General features: G+C 42.0%; 1 protein-coding gene across 5 annotated transcripts in view; it reads left to right on the top strand.

The window, feature by feature from the left end:
• cpne1 (copine I) overlaps positions 1–19616 on the top strand; it is a 30629-nt gene that overhangs the window by 4688 nt on the left and 6325 nt on the right. For 2 of the 5 annotated variants that reach the window (XM_037758052.1, XM_037757899.1), the window contains exons 2-9: positions 15554–15682; positions 15797–15976; positions 17304–17378; positions 17628–17699; positions 18528–18611; positions 18865–18954; positions 19087–19185; positions 19264–19350. In XM_037758052.1, the coding sequence (XP_037613980.1) occupies positions 15554–15682; positions 15797–15976; positions 17304–17378; positions 17628–17699; positions 18528–18611; positions 18865–18954; positions 19087–19185; positions 19264–19350 (816 nt within the window). Of the gene's footprint in view, positions 1–1491; positions 5586–10987; positions 11260–15553; positions 15683–15796; positions 15977–17303; positions 17379–17627; positions 17700–18527; positions 18612–18864; positions 18955–19086; positions 19186–19263; positions 19351–19616 lie in introns of those variants that run through there. The other 3 variants (XM_037757715.1, XM_037757811.1, XM_037757983.1) reach the window with 2 other exon arrangements.

The raw sequence follows: 19616 nt of genomic DNA, 5'->3' as shown, positions 1-19616 counted from the left end.
TAAAACACATTTTACCATGTTTCAATTGCTATGAATTTGCAATATGTAACATCAGAGACAGTTGGGTAGAGAATGTACCGTGCATCAGTGCAGCAACAGCTCTGTCAGTCTGGAGGTCTTAATTGTTTTGTTCCTCTGGGAACTTTCTTTTCTTTAAGGTCTGTCTTGTACATATACATATGTACTATGTATATGTTGTAGGGCTGTAACGGTACATGTATTCGTCCCGAACCAATCGGTATGCAAAATCCTTTCGGTACATCCAGTCACCCAAACAGCTGTTTATGTCTACTATTCACACATGCAGAACAGAAATTCTGGAGCGCGATTTTAACCCGCTAAGTTTTGACAGTGTATGCGCTAGTTGTTAATCAGCTGTAACCAGCTGTAGCATGCTAGTCGGCTTAGCCCGGTTAGCCGGGTCAATCAAGCTCACTTGGCAACGATTTGTGTCAGACTGTATGCCGATATTGTTCAGTTGAAGTCGAGTTTATCTGTAGATACACTTGAAACATTAAATCACGACGGCACCGCCTGAATGTGTCAATTAGCAGAAGGAAACAAAAACAGACTGGACGGCGAGTCCTTCTCCCCACAGCGTTCAGGCAGCCCCCCACTGCAGATTCAGACCGTGCCAAAGTGCTATAGAGTGTTTATTGCTGTGTATATGTAACCATGCTCGATGGTAGACTATACCAAATTAAAGCATATGGTCAAAGTGCTTGAGCCATGCTACAATGTGCCTTCACGTATGCATTTAAGTCGGTCTGTTTTGCCTGCCAATATGACACTATTCCAGTATTTGAGTGCCTTACCTGTTACATTATGGCCAATGAGCCACTTTTGAATGTTAATCATTTTCAAAATAAATGAACACAAATATTTTCAGCATTTTTTGTTTCCCCTGTTGTAGCAAAAACATTTTTGAACCGTGACCCCACAACCGAGGTGTGTACTGTTACACCCCTAATATGTAGACATATATGCATATATATTCAATGTAATATGTCAATTGACAGTGTCATTTCTTACCAAATATTTATTTTACAACACTTGGAACAGATTAATGAACAGTGGAGCTATGCTAATGCACAAGAGTGCTTCTGTTTAGGTTTAACAAAAAGTCTGACATGCAGCATGATCTCTTAATTTTCAAAAATCTGAAACAAGTTCATCAAACTTACTAATGGCTGCAGGTGGATGGAGACTGTTTTAGTTTAGCTTTTTGGCTAGTTTCCTGCTAATTTTTCACCCCCATCCCCCAAACCTCTTCCAAATACCACTGGTTTCCAAATGTCAGGACCAAAAAATGGGTGCATAAAGTTTAAAAATAGTCTTTGGGTTATTTTGAAGAAACTTAAATGTAAGCAGTGTTGGCTAAGCCTTTATTAGCTTACGTAGTCAGATCAGAGTTTCCTGAGGAAACATCTGGAAACCACTGGTCTCCCTCTTTTTGCTCTTCATCTGACGGTAGTGTTGCTTTCTCCCCAGGTTGTAGGGCTGTTGTTTAGCAGTCAGTATGGCGGTAGTCATCAGGCTGCAGGGTCTGCCCATAGTGGCCGGCACCATGGACATCAGACACTTCTTCTCTGGCCTAACCATCCCTGACGGGGGAGTGCACATCGTGGGGGGTGAGCATGGTGAAGCCTTCATAGTCTTTGCCACTGATGAGGATGCTCGCCTGGGGATGATGCGTACAGGCGGTTCCATTAAGGGCTCCAAAGTGTCCCTGTTGCTTAGCAGCAAGACAGAGATGCAGAACATGATTGAACTCAGCCGCCGCAGGTTTGAGGCTGGGGCGGGCGCTGTGGAGACGGCTGCACCAACAGCAGGAAATGCCAACCGACAAGCAGGCACCGCCCCCATACCCACAGTGCAGCCAGGGCAAGGAGGGAGAAGCAGTAGCCATGGAAACCAAGGTTTCGGCCACGCCCCAGCCTCAGTGACGGCAGCAAGCTCATCTCACGAGCCACCAAGTCACAAGGCAGTGGTCAGTGTGGTGCCCAGCTTCCCCAACAGCTACAGCTCTGCCCCCACAATCAGCACAGCTCTTGCATCGCTCAATGCAGGACCCCCACCCATCCCTCCACTTCCCAGCATGCCTTCCATGCCCCCCATGCCCACGCTGCCCACCATTCCAGTTCCTCCTCCAGTGTCTTCCCTTCCCCCTGTACCTACTGTCTCCCCCCTCTCCCAAGGACCTCCCGTGCCTCCTATGTCCCATCTTTCCCACATGTCCTCCATGCCTCCCTTCAACCCCTCCCTACCTCCCCCAGGAGGAATGGGCTCCGGCCTCCCTCTTGGAGCCCCCAACCCCATGTTGTTCAACCCTCTCTCCCCTCTGGCCTCTTTGGGCCTCCAGGCCCATATGAAAGCTGCTGCTGCCGCAGCCGCCGGAGCTGGAATAGCCCATCCTGATGAGTTGTTTGTCCTCCTGCAAAATCTCCCGTTCTCCTGCTCAGAGATGGAGGTCAGGGAGTTTTTCCGGGGTCTGGGGGTGGATGGGGCTCGCCTGGTTAGGGATGGGCAGGGTCGGCCAACTGGCAGGGCTATGGTCAAGTTCTTCTCACCCCAGGACAGCTTCGAAGCTGTGAAACGGGGAGGTGGCATGATGGGTCAAAGGTTCATTGAGATCACCCCGAGCTCTGAGCGTCAATGGGCCAGCCTCAATGACGGCATGATAGGCCATGCGCCTCACAATATCAGCAAATTAAATAACAGCAACGAGTTACAGGACCAGCATCATCGCCGTGGTAATGCCATGGCAGGAGGCAGGGACCAGCGAGGAAGGTCACGATCTCCCCACCGTCAGGAGTTCTGTGTCTACCTGAAGGGCCTTCCCTACGAGGCCGACAAGAAACAGATAAAGGAGTTCTTTAACAATTTGGCCATCATGGAGGACAGCGTCTACATCGCCTACGGGCCCAACGGGCGAGCCACAGGAGAGGGCTTCCTTGAGTTCAAAGCAGAACAGGACTACAAGACTGCTCTGGGTGCTCACATGCAGTACATGGGCACCCGCTTCATCCAGGTCCACCCAATCAGCCGGAAAGGAATGCTTGAGAAGATAGACTCCATTCGTAAACGTGAAGCATCACAGGGTGATGGCAAGAACCAGGATGGCTTGAAAGTTCCCAGGAACTGTGCCCACATCACCAACATCCCTTACAATGTCTCCAAGAAGGATGTCCGTGCCTTCCTGGAGGGTGTGGGGCTTTACGAGGACACCCTTAAGGTTCTGACAGATAGCCATGGCAACGGTTTAGGGCAAGCTATCTTCCAGCTGCGCACAGAGGAAGACGCCCGTAAAGCTGAAAGACTGCACCGCCAAAAACTCAACGGCCGCGATGCCTTTGTCCACCTGGTGACCTTTGAGCAGATGAAGGAAATTGAGAGGAATCCTCCTCCTCAGAACAAGAGGGGCCAACGCAACCAGAACCAGCAGAACCAAATTCAGAACCAGCACCAGCAAGCCCAGCCCAGTCCCCAGCAACCTCAGATTAACCCATTTGCAGGGATTAGTGGGGAGGAATTTAACTTTCTCAGAAACACCATGGGGAACCTCAACAGTGCCCCCTTTGTGACTCCATTCTCAGCCCCAGGAAACGGGCTGGCAGGCCCTCCTCCTCTCCCTCCTCTGGCAGCAGGGCTGGGGGACGTGAATCTGGGTGTGGCTCCTCCACTTGTTGCTGGTCTTCCCGGAGCTCCGATCCTGGAGCCACCGGGCTTTCGACCCGGAGCAGCAGGAGGAGCTCCATTCAGCCAGGATGGGCTGAGAGGGTTGGTGCCCTTTGACAATGCCAACAGAAAAGGAGGTGGAGGAGGACAGCCGAGAGGGGGAGGGGCTAACAACAACCAAGGACGTCCAGGGGGTGGGGCTCCTGGTGGACAGCAGGTGTTCACTCCAGGAACTGATGGTCTTCGTAACCAGCCGGCCCCCGGAGGATCTAACAATCCCAATGGTCAACGCGGTGCTCCTGGCCCGACAATTGTAAAGCTTCAGAACATGCCGTTCACTGTAACCGTGGACGAGATCATGGACTTCTTCTATGGCTACCAGGTTCTGCCAGGCTCAGTCTGCCTGCAGTTCAGTGAGAAAGGCTTGCCAACTGGCGAGGCCATGGTGGCTTTCCAAAACCACGAGGAGGCCACTGCCGCTGTCATGGACCTCAATGACCGACCTATTGGAGCACGCAAGGTCAAGATAAGCCTGGGTTAAAGCCCCACCCAAAACAGACTTACTGTATAAAAAACATGTTACACCTACCTGGATCCAGGTGAAACAAAGCCGACATAAACCATATCGGATTCTGGACTTTTACTCAACTACAGCCCAGTTTAGACTTGCCCTGCCATTGACTGTCGGTCAATACTGAAACTCCTCCCCCCTTCGTGTAGATAATGGCAGGTAAGCCCCGCCCCCTGCAGTATGTCCAGTAGAAAGACTGATCCAGACTTTACTATTACCTGCAGCTCCTCCACTGACTGGTAGCACAAACTGATGATGATGAGGATGAGGATGATGATGATGATTATGTTGATGTTGGCAGAATTTTGGTCCTCTCTTACCCTGTTTCCAATGCAGCTTTTTGTCAAATCATGTCCAGAGTTGACACGCTGAACATACTCACCTGTTTTGTTGTTATGGTAACATCACGATTATGAGTTTGACAAACATTGTCGCTGTACGCGCTTAAATATGCTGTGCTGCTGTGGTCTAAAATGTAAATGCTCTGTTGCTATGGTAATATCCTAACATGCTCTCTTGCTATCGTAAAATGATGATGAAATGCCACAATATGTTGCTATGATAAAATGTTTATGCTCCGTTGCTATGGTGAAATGTGTTGCCATGGTAAAATCTTTACATTCTCTGTTGCTATGTTAAAATCCTCACATGCTCTGTTGCTATGGTAGAATCTGTTGCTATGGTAGAATCTGTTGCTATGGTAAAGCATGTTGTAGATGAAAAGCTTTTCTACCACAGTGAAGTGTTGGTTCTCTGTCGCTATGAAAAAGTCTTCACATTCTCTGTTGCTATGGTAAAATTATGATTAAAAGCTATGTTGCCATGATCAAATGTTCATGCTCTGTTGCTATGGTGAAATGTTGACATGCCCCGTTGCTAGGGTAAAAAAAAAATACTGACATCAAGTTCTGTTGCTATGGTAAAATGTTGACAAAATTCTGAATTGCAACACTGCCCTGTTGCTATGTAGAGGATGTGGGATGGACAGATTGCTGACTCATGTTTTATTTTGTAAATAATGACTTTCGGCCACTGAATCTTTTTCCTCTGTCACATTTTTCTGATGTTGCTGTGTTTGAATAATGCCACCCCCTCCCTTTCCCTTTCTGCAGCACATACTCAATAGGTGTTTGGACTTTGGAGCGCTGAGATGAAGTCTGTAGCGTTTTTAGTTTGGTAGCTTTTTGTTGTTCGTTTGATAACTTTTTGGATGTTTCCACCTTAAAGCTCCTTTTTGTTTCTATTGTCAGTGTGAACAAACTTGTATGATCGTATAACCATACATGATGTGGAGTCTCCTTTGCTTTGGCTAATAAAAGGACATTCCTGACGCTCACCTGGGATCACCTCTCTCTGACTGTCTGCTCTTCACTGTCTGATGATGGAACCCTATCTGTTCATTTGAATTAATTACTTATTTCTTTATGTTGTAAAACTTGAATGGAAGTATTGGTTGGTTTTGTTTGGAATACAGATGACCTCACCGACATCTTCAATGCAATATAAGGTACTTAAAATTACTCCTCAATATTCAGCATGCTGCAGTCGAGAGCTGCTGGGTTGCTAATACGTTTATTTTAGATCCTTTGCGTTAACAGTAGAAGTTTGTTAGTGAACTATTTTTGTATTTCTTCGCAAAACTTAAATCATCCCTTAAAATCTTTTGCACCCACTTTGTGTTGTGGTTGCATTGCAGAAATGTGGATCAGAGGCAATAATGCGTAAACTATTGTGAGGTACCGCAAGTGACCGTAAAAGTAGTTTACTGTGACCTTTCGGGGGTTGCATAGTGATCAAATGAATTATCTGATTTTATCAAGAAAGTGCCTACATTGATTATATTTAAGGGAAACTTTGCAGATTTTCAACCGGCTTTGTACCATTACAATGTGGGTGAGCAGGGATCTCCGGGCGCCGGTAACATGGAGGGAAGCCGAACATCGTTCATTTGCCCATACTACCCACACTGCAACGATACAAAGCCGGTTGAAAATCGTCAAAGTTTCCCTTTAGGTTTTTAACTCAGTTATGGAGAGGTAAGGGTTTAATGATCAGGTTCATGTAAACATAGTTTAATGATCTCGGAATATCTGTTTTATGTCCTTCATGTTCTATTCAAGTGGGATGCATCATGTAGTCTTTGCTCTTCCTTGACCACAGAACAAAGCAGAAATTTCAGAAGAGAAATATGAAGGACTGCATAGAACAGTTAATACAATTTATCCCCAGATAATAACATTTAAAGGGTCTTATTGATAACATTTTTATGTAGACAAATAATAATAAAAAAATAATACATCCGCAGAGCTTTTAGAAGAAAGCTGAATGTTATGTTTATCTCTGTGGAAGATATCTGACGTTTGGTTGACGCTTCTAATGAGGTTTGTGAGCCAATAGTATAACGACGTTAGTATCTCTGGGTTGTCAGCAATCAAGTCGCCACTTAGTGTGGAAAAATGGATAAATGGCTGAGTTTGCCACTGGTGTCTCCATCAGGCTGCAGGATAACTGAATATTTACCCTGGCAAAAAGTGACAACTGATGTTAGCACGTATTAGCTACCTTATCTTAATTGTCCGAACATCAATAACCCATAAAATTACAATTTGGCAGATTTAAACAACTACCAACAGCCATAGTTTTGATTTCAACATTAATGGCCTAAAGCTTTTTAGTCACCACAGCTTCATGCTGCAGATAAAATAAAGCGTTCGTTATTTCTGTTTAGTCCACACATGCTGACTCTTGTAGAAATGTTATAGTGCTGAACCTAACGAGCAGGAAGCATCAGTTGAAGTAGTTTTGTCTGAAGAGGGACCGTCTGCTACTTTCAGGTAGTGGTTAACCTCCAAACAGGTACACTGATAACAACGTTCAACTGGTTGTGTGTGTGTGTGAAAGAAATGGATAAACAGGCTTTAATAAAGTGAACTGAAACCCTGTCTAGATAAATGGTTGGTTGTGTTGGCATAGATGATTGCGTCTCTGTGTTGTGGACCTGGTGTGTGGAGAAAATGAAAACATACATTGGAATAAAAGAAAAATCCTGATGACAGACTTGGTTTCTGCGAAGGATGTGAGTCTGAACAGTGAGTCTGTGTGGGTGAATGAAGCATTCAACCTCCCCCCGCACAGATCAATAGACAGAAGGCAGGATTTGCAGGTGAGTGACAGATACGACAAGCTCCATTCAAAACATGTAGATTGACCATAGATTATACAGTATACCGTCTGGGAATGACCGATACACTGATACATTTTTGTCATAAGACAGATAGATTCTTAATTGTCCTTTTACAAGGACATTTGTTGCCACATAGTGGTAAGTAGATGGCAGTGTTTAGATAATAGACGGTGGCCTGTAGATGGTAAATGGTGGCCTGTTGATGGTAGCCTGTAGATGGCAATGTTTAGATAATAGATTCTGGCCTGTAAATGGTGGCCTATAGATGGTAGCGTTTAGATAATAGATGGTAGCCTGAAGATGGCAGCGTTTAGATAATAGATGGTGGCCTGTAGATGGTGGCCTGTAGATGGTAAATGGTGGCCTATAGATGGTAGCGTTTAGATAATAGATGGTGGCCTGAAGATGTCAGCGTTTAGATAATAGATGGTGGGCTAATAGGTGGTAAATGGTGGCATGTAGATGGCAGTGTTTAGATAATAGATGGTGGGCTAATAGGTGGTAAATGGTGGCTAGTAGATAGCAGGGTTTAGATAATAGATGGTGGCCTATAGATGGTAAACGGTGGCCTGTAGATGGTAGCGTTTAGATAATAGATGGTGGGCTAATAGGTGGTAAATGGTGGCATGTAGATGGCAGTGTTTAGATAATAGATGGTGGGCTAATAGGTGGTAAATGGTGGCTAGTAGATAGCAGGGTTTAGATAATAGATGGTGGCCTATAGATGGTAAACGGTGGCCTGTAGATGGTAGCGTTTAGATAATAAATCGTGTCCTATAGATGGTAGCATTTAGATAATAGATGGTGGGCTAATAGATGGTAAATGGTGGCCTGTTGATGGTAGCATTTAGATAATAGATGGTGGGCTAATGGATGATAAATGGTGGCCTGTAGACAGTAGCATTTAGATAATAGATGGTGGCCTGTAGATGGTAGCGTATAGATGATAGATGGTGGCCTGTAGATGGTACTGGTAGTGTATGGTGATCTGTAGATTGTGGCATCAAGAGCCAATTTTTAATGCTCTTATTTTATTTTTTATTTTTTATAAAGTAATAGATCTGTTGAACTGTTCTACTCACAGGTGCAGTAGCTCAGTCCATACTTGTAGTTTGGGAAATAAACAAAAGTCCAGTTCCAGACTGCTGTGTCTCCTTTGCAACTGAATTGTTGTATAACATCCAGTATTCCTATATATTTTCCCCAAAAGTCCGTCTCACGTACAGTATGTTGTGTTTAAGCTTGTTCCAGCTCTTCATTGAAGCTGCATGTTATGAACAGTTTCTTTCCAGAGAGGTGGATCAATAGAGGATGAGGATGAGCAGGAGCTCAGTATGTGGTGTGTGTGTGTTTCTGTGGATGTGATTTACAGGGTTTAATAGAACACTGGTTCTGTACATGATGCCCTTTTTTTCTGTCTCAAGACTGCATTTTTCTGTTTTGGTCTTTCTTGTTCTGTTTCCCATTAGTGATGTGATGCTCTGCTGCCCTTTCTGACTCCACGGTGGTTCTACTGCAAAGGATGAATAAAATGAAACTGTGTTGTTCTCTCTGAGGAGGTTGGATCAGGCTGTGTTGAGTTTGTAATGTTCCTCCTCTGCTCTTACTGCTCTACATTATACTTCTGAGACTTTTCTGTTTTCTCTCTGATCATCTGAGTACAGATTATTATCAGTGCTTCAGCAACAGTACTTCCGGCCTGACTGTCTGCCCTTCAACATAAAATCACATAAATTTACTTTTTTTTTTACCAGTCTTGAAGTGAGTGTCAAAGTTCATTGGTGACCTTGAAAACAGTAGTATGACCAAATAAAATCCCAAATAAGGGTCCACTTAGTAGTATTTTCAGGAGATTTCAACTGCATGTCACAGTCTTCCTCAGTGGATGTTGTTGTCAATTGTCATCACGGCCATAAATCACCACCTGTTATCCTCTTGATCAAACTCCATCTGCTGAGGAAGACCTTGAGATGTGATTGAAAGCTCCAGAAAAGTGGCATGATGTCGTATTTAATCACAACACTAAATTGAAAGCACAGATTAAAACTGGTCCCGTCAAAATAAGTAATATATTAAATTACATTTCTTAAATGTAAAAGCTGCACTTAATAGGCTGATGATTATAATCCAGCCAGAGCATTCTTTAAATTAAATATTGCACAACTCCTGAAATCATTAAACAACCTTGTAAAGCTGCTTTGATTTGTTTAGCTACTGTAGGAATCACTTGTCAGAATACTACTAGCTCAATACAACTGTATCGAAATATTCAATAGTGTGTTTGTTTGTCCAAAAGATTGAAAATATGTGATCTAGGACTGTAATTTGTATTATTGCACTCACCTTTTATCTGTAAAACTAAGCATATTATTGCACTGGAAATCACAGAAACCTGCATGCTTTAACCTTTATAGCAATCTCAGTTGTACAATATTACAATGAAGGACTTGAGGGACCATAGACTTTAATAAGATCATTAAAAAATATTATTATTATTATTATTATTATTATTATTGTTAATAATAATAATAATAATAATCAACATGTCTTACTTTCCCTACCCTTTCTTTTCTTCATTTTGTGCTATTCTCTTTGTGTTATTGGCTTAATGAAAACAGTAGGGATTTCTGGCACAACTTCAGCTACTTCGAAGGTGCATGGAGAGAAACAACAATAAAGCAGTTGTTTATTGCTGGAGTTTTGGCCTCTTCTCATTGGCTTTGTGGCAACTTGCAACTTAATTCAGAAGCTAAATGAAATAAGTTGCAGCCATACTGATATTTAATGTTGGTAAACTGCAGAGTTTGTCAGCCACCATAAGGACTGCGCAATATGTTTAGACAGTGCAATATGTGTAGACAGAGCAACATGTTAAATAGGGACAGTGCATTATGTTTAGACAGTGCAATATATTAAATAGGGACAGTGCAATATGTTTAGACAGTGCAACATGTTAAATAGGGACAGTGCAATATGTTAAATAGGGACAGTGCAATATGTTTAGACAGTGCAACATGTTAAATAGGGACAGTACAATATGTTAAATAGGGACAGTGCAATATGTTGCATCTGTGTAATATTGGGCTATTGTCTGTGCAATATGGGCAAGACGGTAGACGGTGCAGTGCACTACATGGGTGCAATACCTGCCATGGTGTGTGTGATAGTATGTGCCATTATGTACATGGACTGTGTATGTGTTGAGACATCTGTTTCTGTGAAACTGTTTCCCTGTCTTGTGTGGAATTGTTTATTAGTGTTGTTGATGCTGTTTTAATTTAGTGTTTGTAACTGCAGTTGGACAAATGTATTTTTTTGTTTTACATTTTGTGTATTAAAAGTCAAAAGGAGCAAAGCACTTAGTTGATTAATTACATCCAGTCCTGTTGCAAAAGAAGTTATTTGAAAAGGATTTGTTGTGTGGTGCCGCTCTTATTCTGAAGGATTGCTGCCGGAAGCTAGAAACGTCTGAATCCAGAGGGCGTGACTGACAGTCGTCTTGTCCAATCAGGACGCGGTTGTGTAGCTGACTGTCCAATCAGAGCGCTGCATGACTGTGAGCCGCTCCCTGTTAGCTAAAGCTGCCTAACGGAGGCTAAACGACTATTTTCTGTCTCAGTTTACAGTTAAAATACTAACTCCAGCTGGGGTGAATCTTTATAGAAAGTCTAACAGAGTGGTCAGGTAACGGGTAGTGCTCTCTCGGGTGTGTTTGCTCTGACTGAAACAGTGTGGTTTCCTTTTCCGGACTGTGAGTAGTTTGTCCTCCGCCCTGCTGTTTGCTCCTGTGGTCTGAAGAAGATAAACATACAAAGGCTCTGATAAGGTGATTTACTCAGTTTATATTGACACAATGCTGCGTGTGTGTGAGAGAGAACTGGTATGTGTTTACTGTGCTGGTTTAACTGGCTGACTGGTTTTACAGCCTCAGTTTAACTCCTTTCAGTCTCTCATACTGGTGTTGCCTTCAGGAGCTGCTCCATTCAGAGTCATACTGGTGTTGCCTTCAGGTGCTGCTCCATTCAGAGTCATACTGGTGTTGCCTTCAGGAGCTGCTCCATTCAGAGTCATACTGGTGTTGCCTTCAGGAGCTGCTCCATTCAGTCTCATAATTGGTGTTGCCTTCAGGTGCTGCTCCATACAGTCTCATAATTGGTGTTGCCTTCAGGTGCTGCTCCATTCAGTCTCATAATTGGTGTTGCCTTCAGGTGCTGCTCCATTCAGTCTCATATACTGGTGTTGTCTTCAGGTGCTGCTCCATTCAGTCTCATAATTGGTGTTGCCTTCAGGTGCTGCGCCATTCAGTCTCATAATTGGTGTTGCCTTCAGGTGCTGCTCCATTCAGTCTCATAATTGGTGTTGCCTTCAGGTGCTGCTCCATTTAGTCTCTTATACTGGTGTTGCCTTCAGGTGCTGCTCCATTCAGTCTCATATAGTGGTGTTGCCTTCAGGTGCTGCTCCATTCAGTCTCATAATTGGTGTTGCCTTCAGGTGCTGCTCCATTCAGTCTCATAATTGGTGTTGCCTTCAGGTGCTGCTCCATTCAGTCTCTTATACTTGTGTTGCCTTCACGTGCTGCTCCATTCAGTCTCATACTGGTGTTGCCTTCAGGTGCTGTCTCATACTGGTGATGCCTTCAGGTGCTGTCTCATACTGGTGATGCCTTCAGGTGCTGCTCCCTCAGTTCACAGGTAGCAAGATCAGTGGTGCCAATTCTTCAGTCACCTGAGAGATTCAATGATTGACATAATTGGTCCAGGAAACAGTCAGGTGTTGTAGGATCCCAGCAGAAGTTTGTGTTAAGGTGTGTCATTAAGCTGTTTCTGTTCAGGGGACTTTCTTGATGGTTGTGTATGTAATGTATCAGACAGCGGTGGAAGAAGTATTAAAGTCATTTTACTTAAGTAAAAGTAGCAATAGCACACTATTAGAATACTCCATTACAAGTAAAAGTTCTGCATTCAGTTTTTTTTCGTAAGTATGAAAGTACTGGCAACAAAATGTACTGAAAAGTACCAAAAGTAAAGTACTCATTAGGCAGACTGGTGCCTATCAGTGTGATATTATTTCATCATTATTAATGACGAATCATTTTTTTAGTTGGTTGAAGTGTGGTTAATTTTTATCTGCGTCACATACTGTTAGGTAGTTTAATCTGTAAACAATGCTTCATATTTTATAAACTGATCACATGTTTTGTACGTAAAATCGTGATTTGAAAAGTAACTATAACTGCTAAATGTAGTGGAGTAAAAAAAGTACAATATTTGCCACTGAAATGTCGAAGTGTAAAATACCGTAAAATAGTAATAATACTCAAGTAAAGTACAAGCATCTCAAAATTGTACTTAAAGGGGAGCTACGCCCATTTTCTAAATTCCTACATGGTATTCTTATGGTCTAAGACAATCCAAAAAATATTAGTAAATATGAAGTTTTGTTGTTGTTTGTTGAAGAGTTGTTCATGTTTGCTAATATTTTTTGGACTGTCTTAGACTATAGGAATAACATTTAGGAATTTTGAAAATGGGCGTGGTTCTCCTTTAAGTACTGTACTTGAGTAAATGTACTTAGTTACTTTCCACCACTGATATCAGAGATGGTCCTGGCTTGTTGAAGGCTAGATGTTGTTCTGGTTAAGAAAATAATTGGCGTATGTTACTTGGCCACTTTGTGTTTTTACCAAAGTGATATGCATTTCCAACATCCTCATCACAGTTAATTGGCAGCTGTTCTGATAATCAATTAACTTATTTAAGTCTTTTATCAATCAAAACTTCAATCATTCTCTTTTTGCAGTTTCTCTGTTTAATGTTATTGCAAATGGAATATTTTTGTGTTTGGACGGTTGGTTAGAGAAACAACACATTAAGAAATTGTAATGGACATTTTGTAGCTAATCAGTTACTGGAGAAAGTCATTTTCAGATAAATAAAAAACAAAAGCGGAAGCGCGACTTGGATCTGACAGAAATGAAACGGATCAGGTGCTCCTGATGCAGAAGTGGGTGTTATAATGTCAACAAGGACGGGAATGAGTTCCCCCCCAAAGGTCAAGGCGTTCTACTACTGTTAAAGTACAGAAGTTAAAAAAAAAACTTTAGTAACCTTTAAATTAAACTACAGAACCAACATGTATCAACTGCATTCATCAACAGATGAATTGATAATCAAAATAACCATTAGTTGTGACTTATCGTTGTTCCCTCTGTTCCCAGGTAGTGGATGAAGTATTCACATCTTTTACAAGTAAAAGTAGAAAGTAGGAGTGTAAATCATAGGTTTCATCACGATATGATTTTATATGGATTGTCTGGACAATACAACAATACGACATCTGCTGATATCACAAAGTTTACCACAATACAATATCGATTCAATTCAATTCAAGGGCCTGCGATAAATATGAGACAATATCATATGCCCCTTTAACACAATCTGTTACATTTATATAAACTCACAAAAAACAACTAAAATATGATTTGACCATTTTATTACTGGGCTCCTCCAGACAGTTAAATGAAAAACAATTTTTCTTTTTAATTAAAAGAATAAATGTAAAGTGGGAATTTCAAAATAAAGATTTATCTTAAAGATGAAGATATGTATCGGTTTATTCACTTTAATTAAAGATGTCAGCATTATCAGCAAAATGTACTTGTAAAATAACTCATCATGGAGGCAAAAAGGGCTTTTACATTATTATTCATCATACTTTGGATTATAGACTAAATACTATAATATATAGTACTGATGCATAATATGTAAACAGCATTTTAATGATGTGGCTGACTGTGGTTTAGTTTTTCCCATTTTATATACAGTTGGGTAGTTTAATTAACTGTATAGCAATGTATCGTATTATACACAGTATATATACAGTATATCATTGTAGGTTTTTTTAAATCTTCATGAGTAAAGTTAGTAACTCTTAACTATAGCTGCTTACTTGAGTAAATGTACTTTCCACCACTGGTTGTCAGGTAGAGAAACTTCAGGTGATTATGACTGTTGTTGTCTTCGTGTTTAATAACAATAATGCAATGATAATCACTTATATAATCCAAAATAATTATATCATTATCAATATGTGACCGTATAAATACACTAAAGCCCAATTTTTAGAGATAAATTCATGTCTGTCCCGTTGACTGAAATTTTTTTGTAGTTTTATTTGAACAAAGTCCTTCCAAAAATATCTCATCTCAGTATTTCCGTCACTTCAGGCTGTGACCACGCCTTCTTATGAGAGTTAGAGATGCTATGATGTTGTGTAATTCACCACAACATCATACAGAGAGCCTCGCCCCTGTTTATAACCGCTATAGAGGAAGATTCTCTGAGGCTTCCGCTGTGGGTCACTCAGTGTTTTCAGTGTCTGTTGGAGGACTGGCCGCATCCTTTGCATATGGAGAAGATAAGCTTGTGCAGTCATACACTGTTATCTCAACAGAGCTGGAGATACACCATAAAGTAAGGTGCATTTAATGTAAAAGAAGATACGTAGATCACACAGTGGGAGGAACCTGTCAGCAGAACTCCCTGTGACTCCAGATAGTCAGAGAAAATACTTTCTACCTCACTACAAACTGTTTATGACTTTGTTTTGCAGCAGTGAAGTAAGTAACGGACATTAATTGTTTTGGTGCAGATTAAAGTTTATAGATCCTCTAGAAACTGTTTGGATTCAGTGTGGAGCAGTTGAGACTGCAGTGACTGTCTGTAGCTGTAGTTCTTGGTTAATACATGGTTTTATTGGTGGTGTTGAGTAGAGCTGCAACTAACGATTATTTTCATTATTACACAATCTTGCATTTATTTTCTTGATTTGTTGATTAATTGTTTTCTCTATAAAATGGTGACAAATGTTGATCATATTTCTCTAAAACCCAAGGTGACATCTTCTCATTGCTTATTTCGTGTGACAGAAGAGTCCAAAAGCCAAAGATGTTCAATTTACTATCACATAAGACAAGAAAAGCATCAAATACTCACTGCTGAGAATCTGGAACAAATGGGATTTTCCCTTGATAACGATTACTCAAATGTCAAAATAGTTGCGGATTAATTTTTCTGTTGCATTAAATCCTGATCCGATGGTCTCTCTCTGCCCCCCCTCAGATGGCGGACTGTGTCTCTAAGGTGGAGCTGAGTGTCTCCTGTACTGAACTGCTGGATAAAGATGTTGGATCTAAGTCTGATCCTCTGTGTGTGCTGCTGCAGAGCTCAGGAGGAGACAAATGGACCGAGGTAACATCACACAACAGAATACATGTCCTTGTTTTTTGTTTTTTTAATTATATGTGAGATAAATTAAACAAAAACCGTCCTTTCTCTCTGTTTGTTTGTCTCCTTCACTGACAGCTGGGTCGTACCGAGCGTTTGAAGAACACCTCCAGTCCGTCCTTCAGTCAGCGTCTCAGACTGGATTATCACTTTGAAACGGTGCAGAAACTGAAGCTGGGGGTCTACGATATCGACAACTCCAGCTCTGACCTGGGTGATGATGACTACCTGGGAGGGGTGGAGCTAACACTGGGACAGGTACACACCAGACCAGCTTATACTAAACTCAGTAGAAACACACTTTTTTGTCATTGACTCTGGTTCAGTGGAAAAAAAGATGGGTAAACTCCTCCCAGTGTATCAGCTCTTCAGGCTGTACTGATGCTTTTTTTTATTGTTAAACTTTCATAATATGCTACTGTTGCTCAATGAAGAAATACTCTCCAGCTCTGATGTAACTGATGCTATTGCAGCATCTACATTCACTTCTTCCAGAGTCGCCATTGTTGTTTAGAATGTACAGGTGTCACCGGGTCTCAGGTCCCAAAACACACACCTGAGCCACGCCAGTAGCTGCAGTAGCTCATCACAGGATGCTGATTGGTCCGTTGTCTGGCTTGCCGGACACAAACGCATTACTTGAAGTAGGAGGTTCTCCAGAGACCAGGTCCAAAGCACACTGGTGCACACGGATTTAAGGCAATCAACTTTATTAGAAGACTAACGTTTCGACGCCAACTGCGTCTTTATCAGAGTCAGTCACTGCATGACTGGCTTTGGACCTGGTCTCTGAAGTCTCTCCTGTTAAAAAATTGCCTTATTCTGTGAGCACCGGAGAGGCTCACTATTCCTTGTGAAATGGTTGAAGCGTGTTTAAGCTTCTTTCTTCACGCTTTACTTGAAGCCTGACAAGATGGATTCTCATGTGACACTTGATCCATTTTGATCTTGTGACATCGCGAGAATCCAGCTACTGTGCAAGGTTAGAGAACCACAAAATAGTTGCCAATGAATTTTCGATTGATTGATTAAATTGTTTCAACACTTCAATATATAGGAGATTATTTTGCAGTGTGTCTTGTGTCCAGTGGAGTGTCAGCTTGCAGCTGATTTACTGTTTTTAAAAATAAAGATTATCAGTGTGTGAGTGTGTCATGGCGCAGGAGGTTGTTTGTATCACAGTAGCAGTTGAAAACGGAGAAAAACTGATGCTGCAGGTTGGAGGCAGTAAAACTAATAATAATTTTCAGTTTTTGAATAAGTCATAATGAACCTTTTAACAGAGATCCCTCAAAATTGTTTAATTAAGGAGTTCCTCAGAGGCAGAGATGTTTCTCAGGTCCACGCCGCCCTCTGCTGGACAAACTGTAATCACAAGATTGTCTGAATTATATGGACTATATGCAAATGGGGCTTTTCCATTGACACTTTTGGCTGCACCGAGTTAAACCATGCCGCGCCATTACCAGTTTTAGCGAGTTGTGCCGAGCCACGCCTGAGATGGACCGTTGTTTAAAGTGCTTTACAGTTGCTGCTGTTACTACGGTACTGATCCAAAGACTAACCTCTTCTGTGTGTATTCCAGATAGTTTCCAGTAAAACTCTGACCAGACCTCTGCAGCTGAAGAAAGGCAAACCTGCAGGGAAAGGAAGCATCACTGTACGTACAGAGAGAGAGAGAGAGAGAGAGAGAGAGAGTGTGTGTGTGTGTGTGTGTGGGTGTGTGTGTGTGTGCGTGTGTGTGTGTGTGTGTGTGTGTGTGTGTGTGTATGTATGTGTGTGTGTGTGTGTGTGTGCGTATAAAAGTATAATCATCAGATTATCATTATTGAGCTAAATGTCATATTATATTGTCTCAGTGGAGAATCCTGTAAACATTGTGTGCGTGTGCGTGTGCGTGTGCGTGTAGGTCACAGCAGAGGAGATAAAGGACAACAGAGCCATTCAGTTGGAGTTTGAGGCTAAAAACCTGGACAAGAAGGTAACTCTGCTCTTCCTCCTCCTCCATTTTCATTCACATATCTTGAGGTCAGAGGTCAAGGGACCCCTTCGAAAATGGCCATGACAGTTTTTCCTTGCAAAAATGTAACGCGAGTTTGGAGAGTTATTTAGCCTCCTTCGCAACAAGCTAGTGTGACATGGTTGGTACCAGTGGTACTTTAGGTTTTGTAGTTTCATATGAAGACAGTATCTTCACTCTAGCTTTAAAACTGAGTCCACTACAACCTCTGAAGTATTGATTGCATTAATGCAAGAAATTAGTGGCGTTAAAATGATTCTGTGCATTATTATAGCGTTAACTTTACCAGCCCTAATCACTTCATGAAATGATCTCTCCTTTCATTCACCCGCTCTACTGCACATTCATTTCCTGTTTCGCTTCGATCCCCAGCCGAAAAGCGAAATAAACACTTATGCGCTGTTGTTTGAAAATGTAGAAATCATTATTCTAGCGTGGTTTCATTACCATTATTAGTACAATATTACAATACCAGACAGTTACTGTTAAGTTGCTCTCACAGACTGTTTAATATTTGCGATTACAAACTGTGAGACTAATGTGACCGTACCTTTACTTTCCTTATCTGAAGTCTTTGTCATTGTGAAAAGCCGATTACAAACCTGGTTACCCGCAAAAATGGAAGTTCTCCTTAATCATGTTTCTCTAATCCTCTACCCCGATTACAGAAACCAGTTTCTCGTTTACATGATGTTTAAGAAATCAGCATACTGGAGCAACAAACAGGTTACTTTAGTATATGTAAACACACTGAATGAGATGGCTGCATGTTGATTTTTCTCTGTTCAGGATACATTTGGGAAGTCTGATCCATTCCTGGAGTTTTTTAAGAAAGGAGACGATGGAAAGTGGCAGCTGGTCCACAGAACAGAGGTACGCATACACACACACACACGCACACGCACACGCACACGCACACACACAAGCATTTGTGCTTTCTACTCTGAGTGATTGTTGCTTATTTAGTCATGAATATTTAATGTTATAGAGAAATAATTAAGATTTGAAACCATGTTGTGAGACAAAATGTCGTCACTTTCAAGGTCTGAAAGTGAGGACAAGATGATGTCATTGAGATGAAGATGAGGATAAACATAATGATGATGGTTTGTGTGTGTGTGTGTAGGTGGTGAAGAACAATCTGAGTCCGTCCTGGAAGAAGTTCACTGTTCCTCTGCAGACGTTCTGCGGCAGCGACCTCGACAGACCGCTGAAGGTTCCACCAATCAGAATCCACTTCTATTCAAAACAACCAATAAAATCTTCAACAGTTACATGAACTCTCCTCCTCCTCCTCCTCCTCCTCCTCCTCCTTCTTCTCCTCCTCCCCTTCATCCTCCCTCTGCAGGTGGATTGCTCTGATCATGACAGTGATGGATCTCATGATCTGATTGGTTCTTTCACCACTAAAGTCTCTGAGCTGCAGAAAGCTGCAGGTGGTTCAGCGGTGAGCTCACTGATGATAAAAACATTTGACGTCTTTCTATTGGCTGGTTTTTAAACTGTCTGATGTGTCGTCCTCCAGGTGTCGTTCGACTGCATCCACCCTGAGAAACAGAAGAAAAAGAAGAGCTACAAGAACTCTGGAGTCGTCTCTCTGAAGAACTGCAAGGTAGAGAGACCACATTACCCAGAGTTCTCTGCTTTGTAAACCTCAAGGCCCTGATCAGATAGAGCACGTTTTGAAGGTGGTAAACGCGAGGCAGGTCCGATATCTGATATTATTTTAGCCAGATGTTTTAAATGCATCTGTCGACAAGAAGCATACGTAATCTATACTCCTCTCGTGTACTGTAACTACATCAATAAGTCTGAGGAAATGAACATTTACAGAATGTCTACGCTGGACGTCCTTCAGCAACATTTTGTGCTGTAACA

Source organism: Sebastes umbrosus, chromosome 1, assembly GCF_015220745.1.
Source record: "Sebastes umbrosus isolate fSebUmb1 chromosome 1, fSebUmb1.pri, whole genome shotgun sequence".
NCBI lineage: Eukaryota > Metazoa > Chordata > Actinopteri > Perciformes > Sebastidae > Sebastes > Sebastes umbrosus.
Note: the sequence above shows the minus strand (reverse complement) of the source record. Positions and strands in the feature narration are given on the sequence as shown.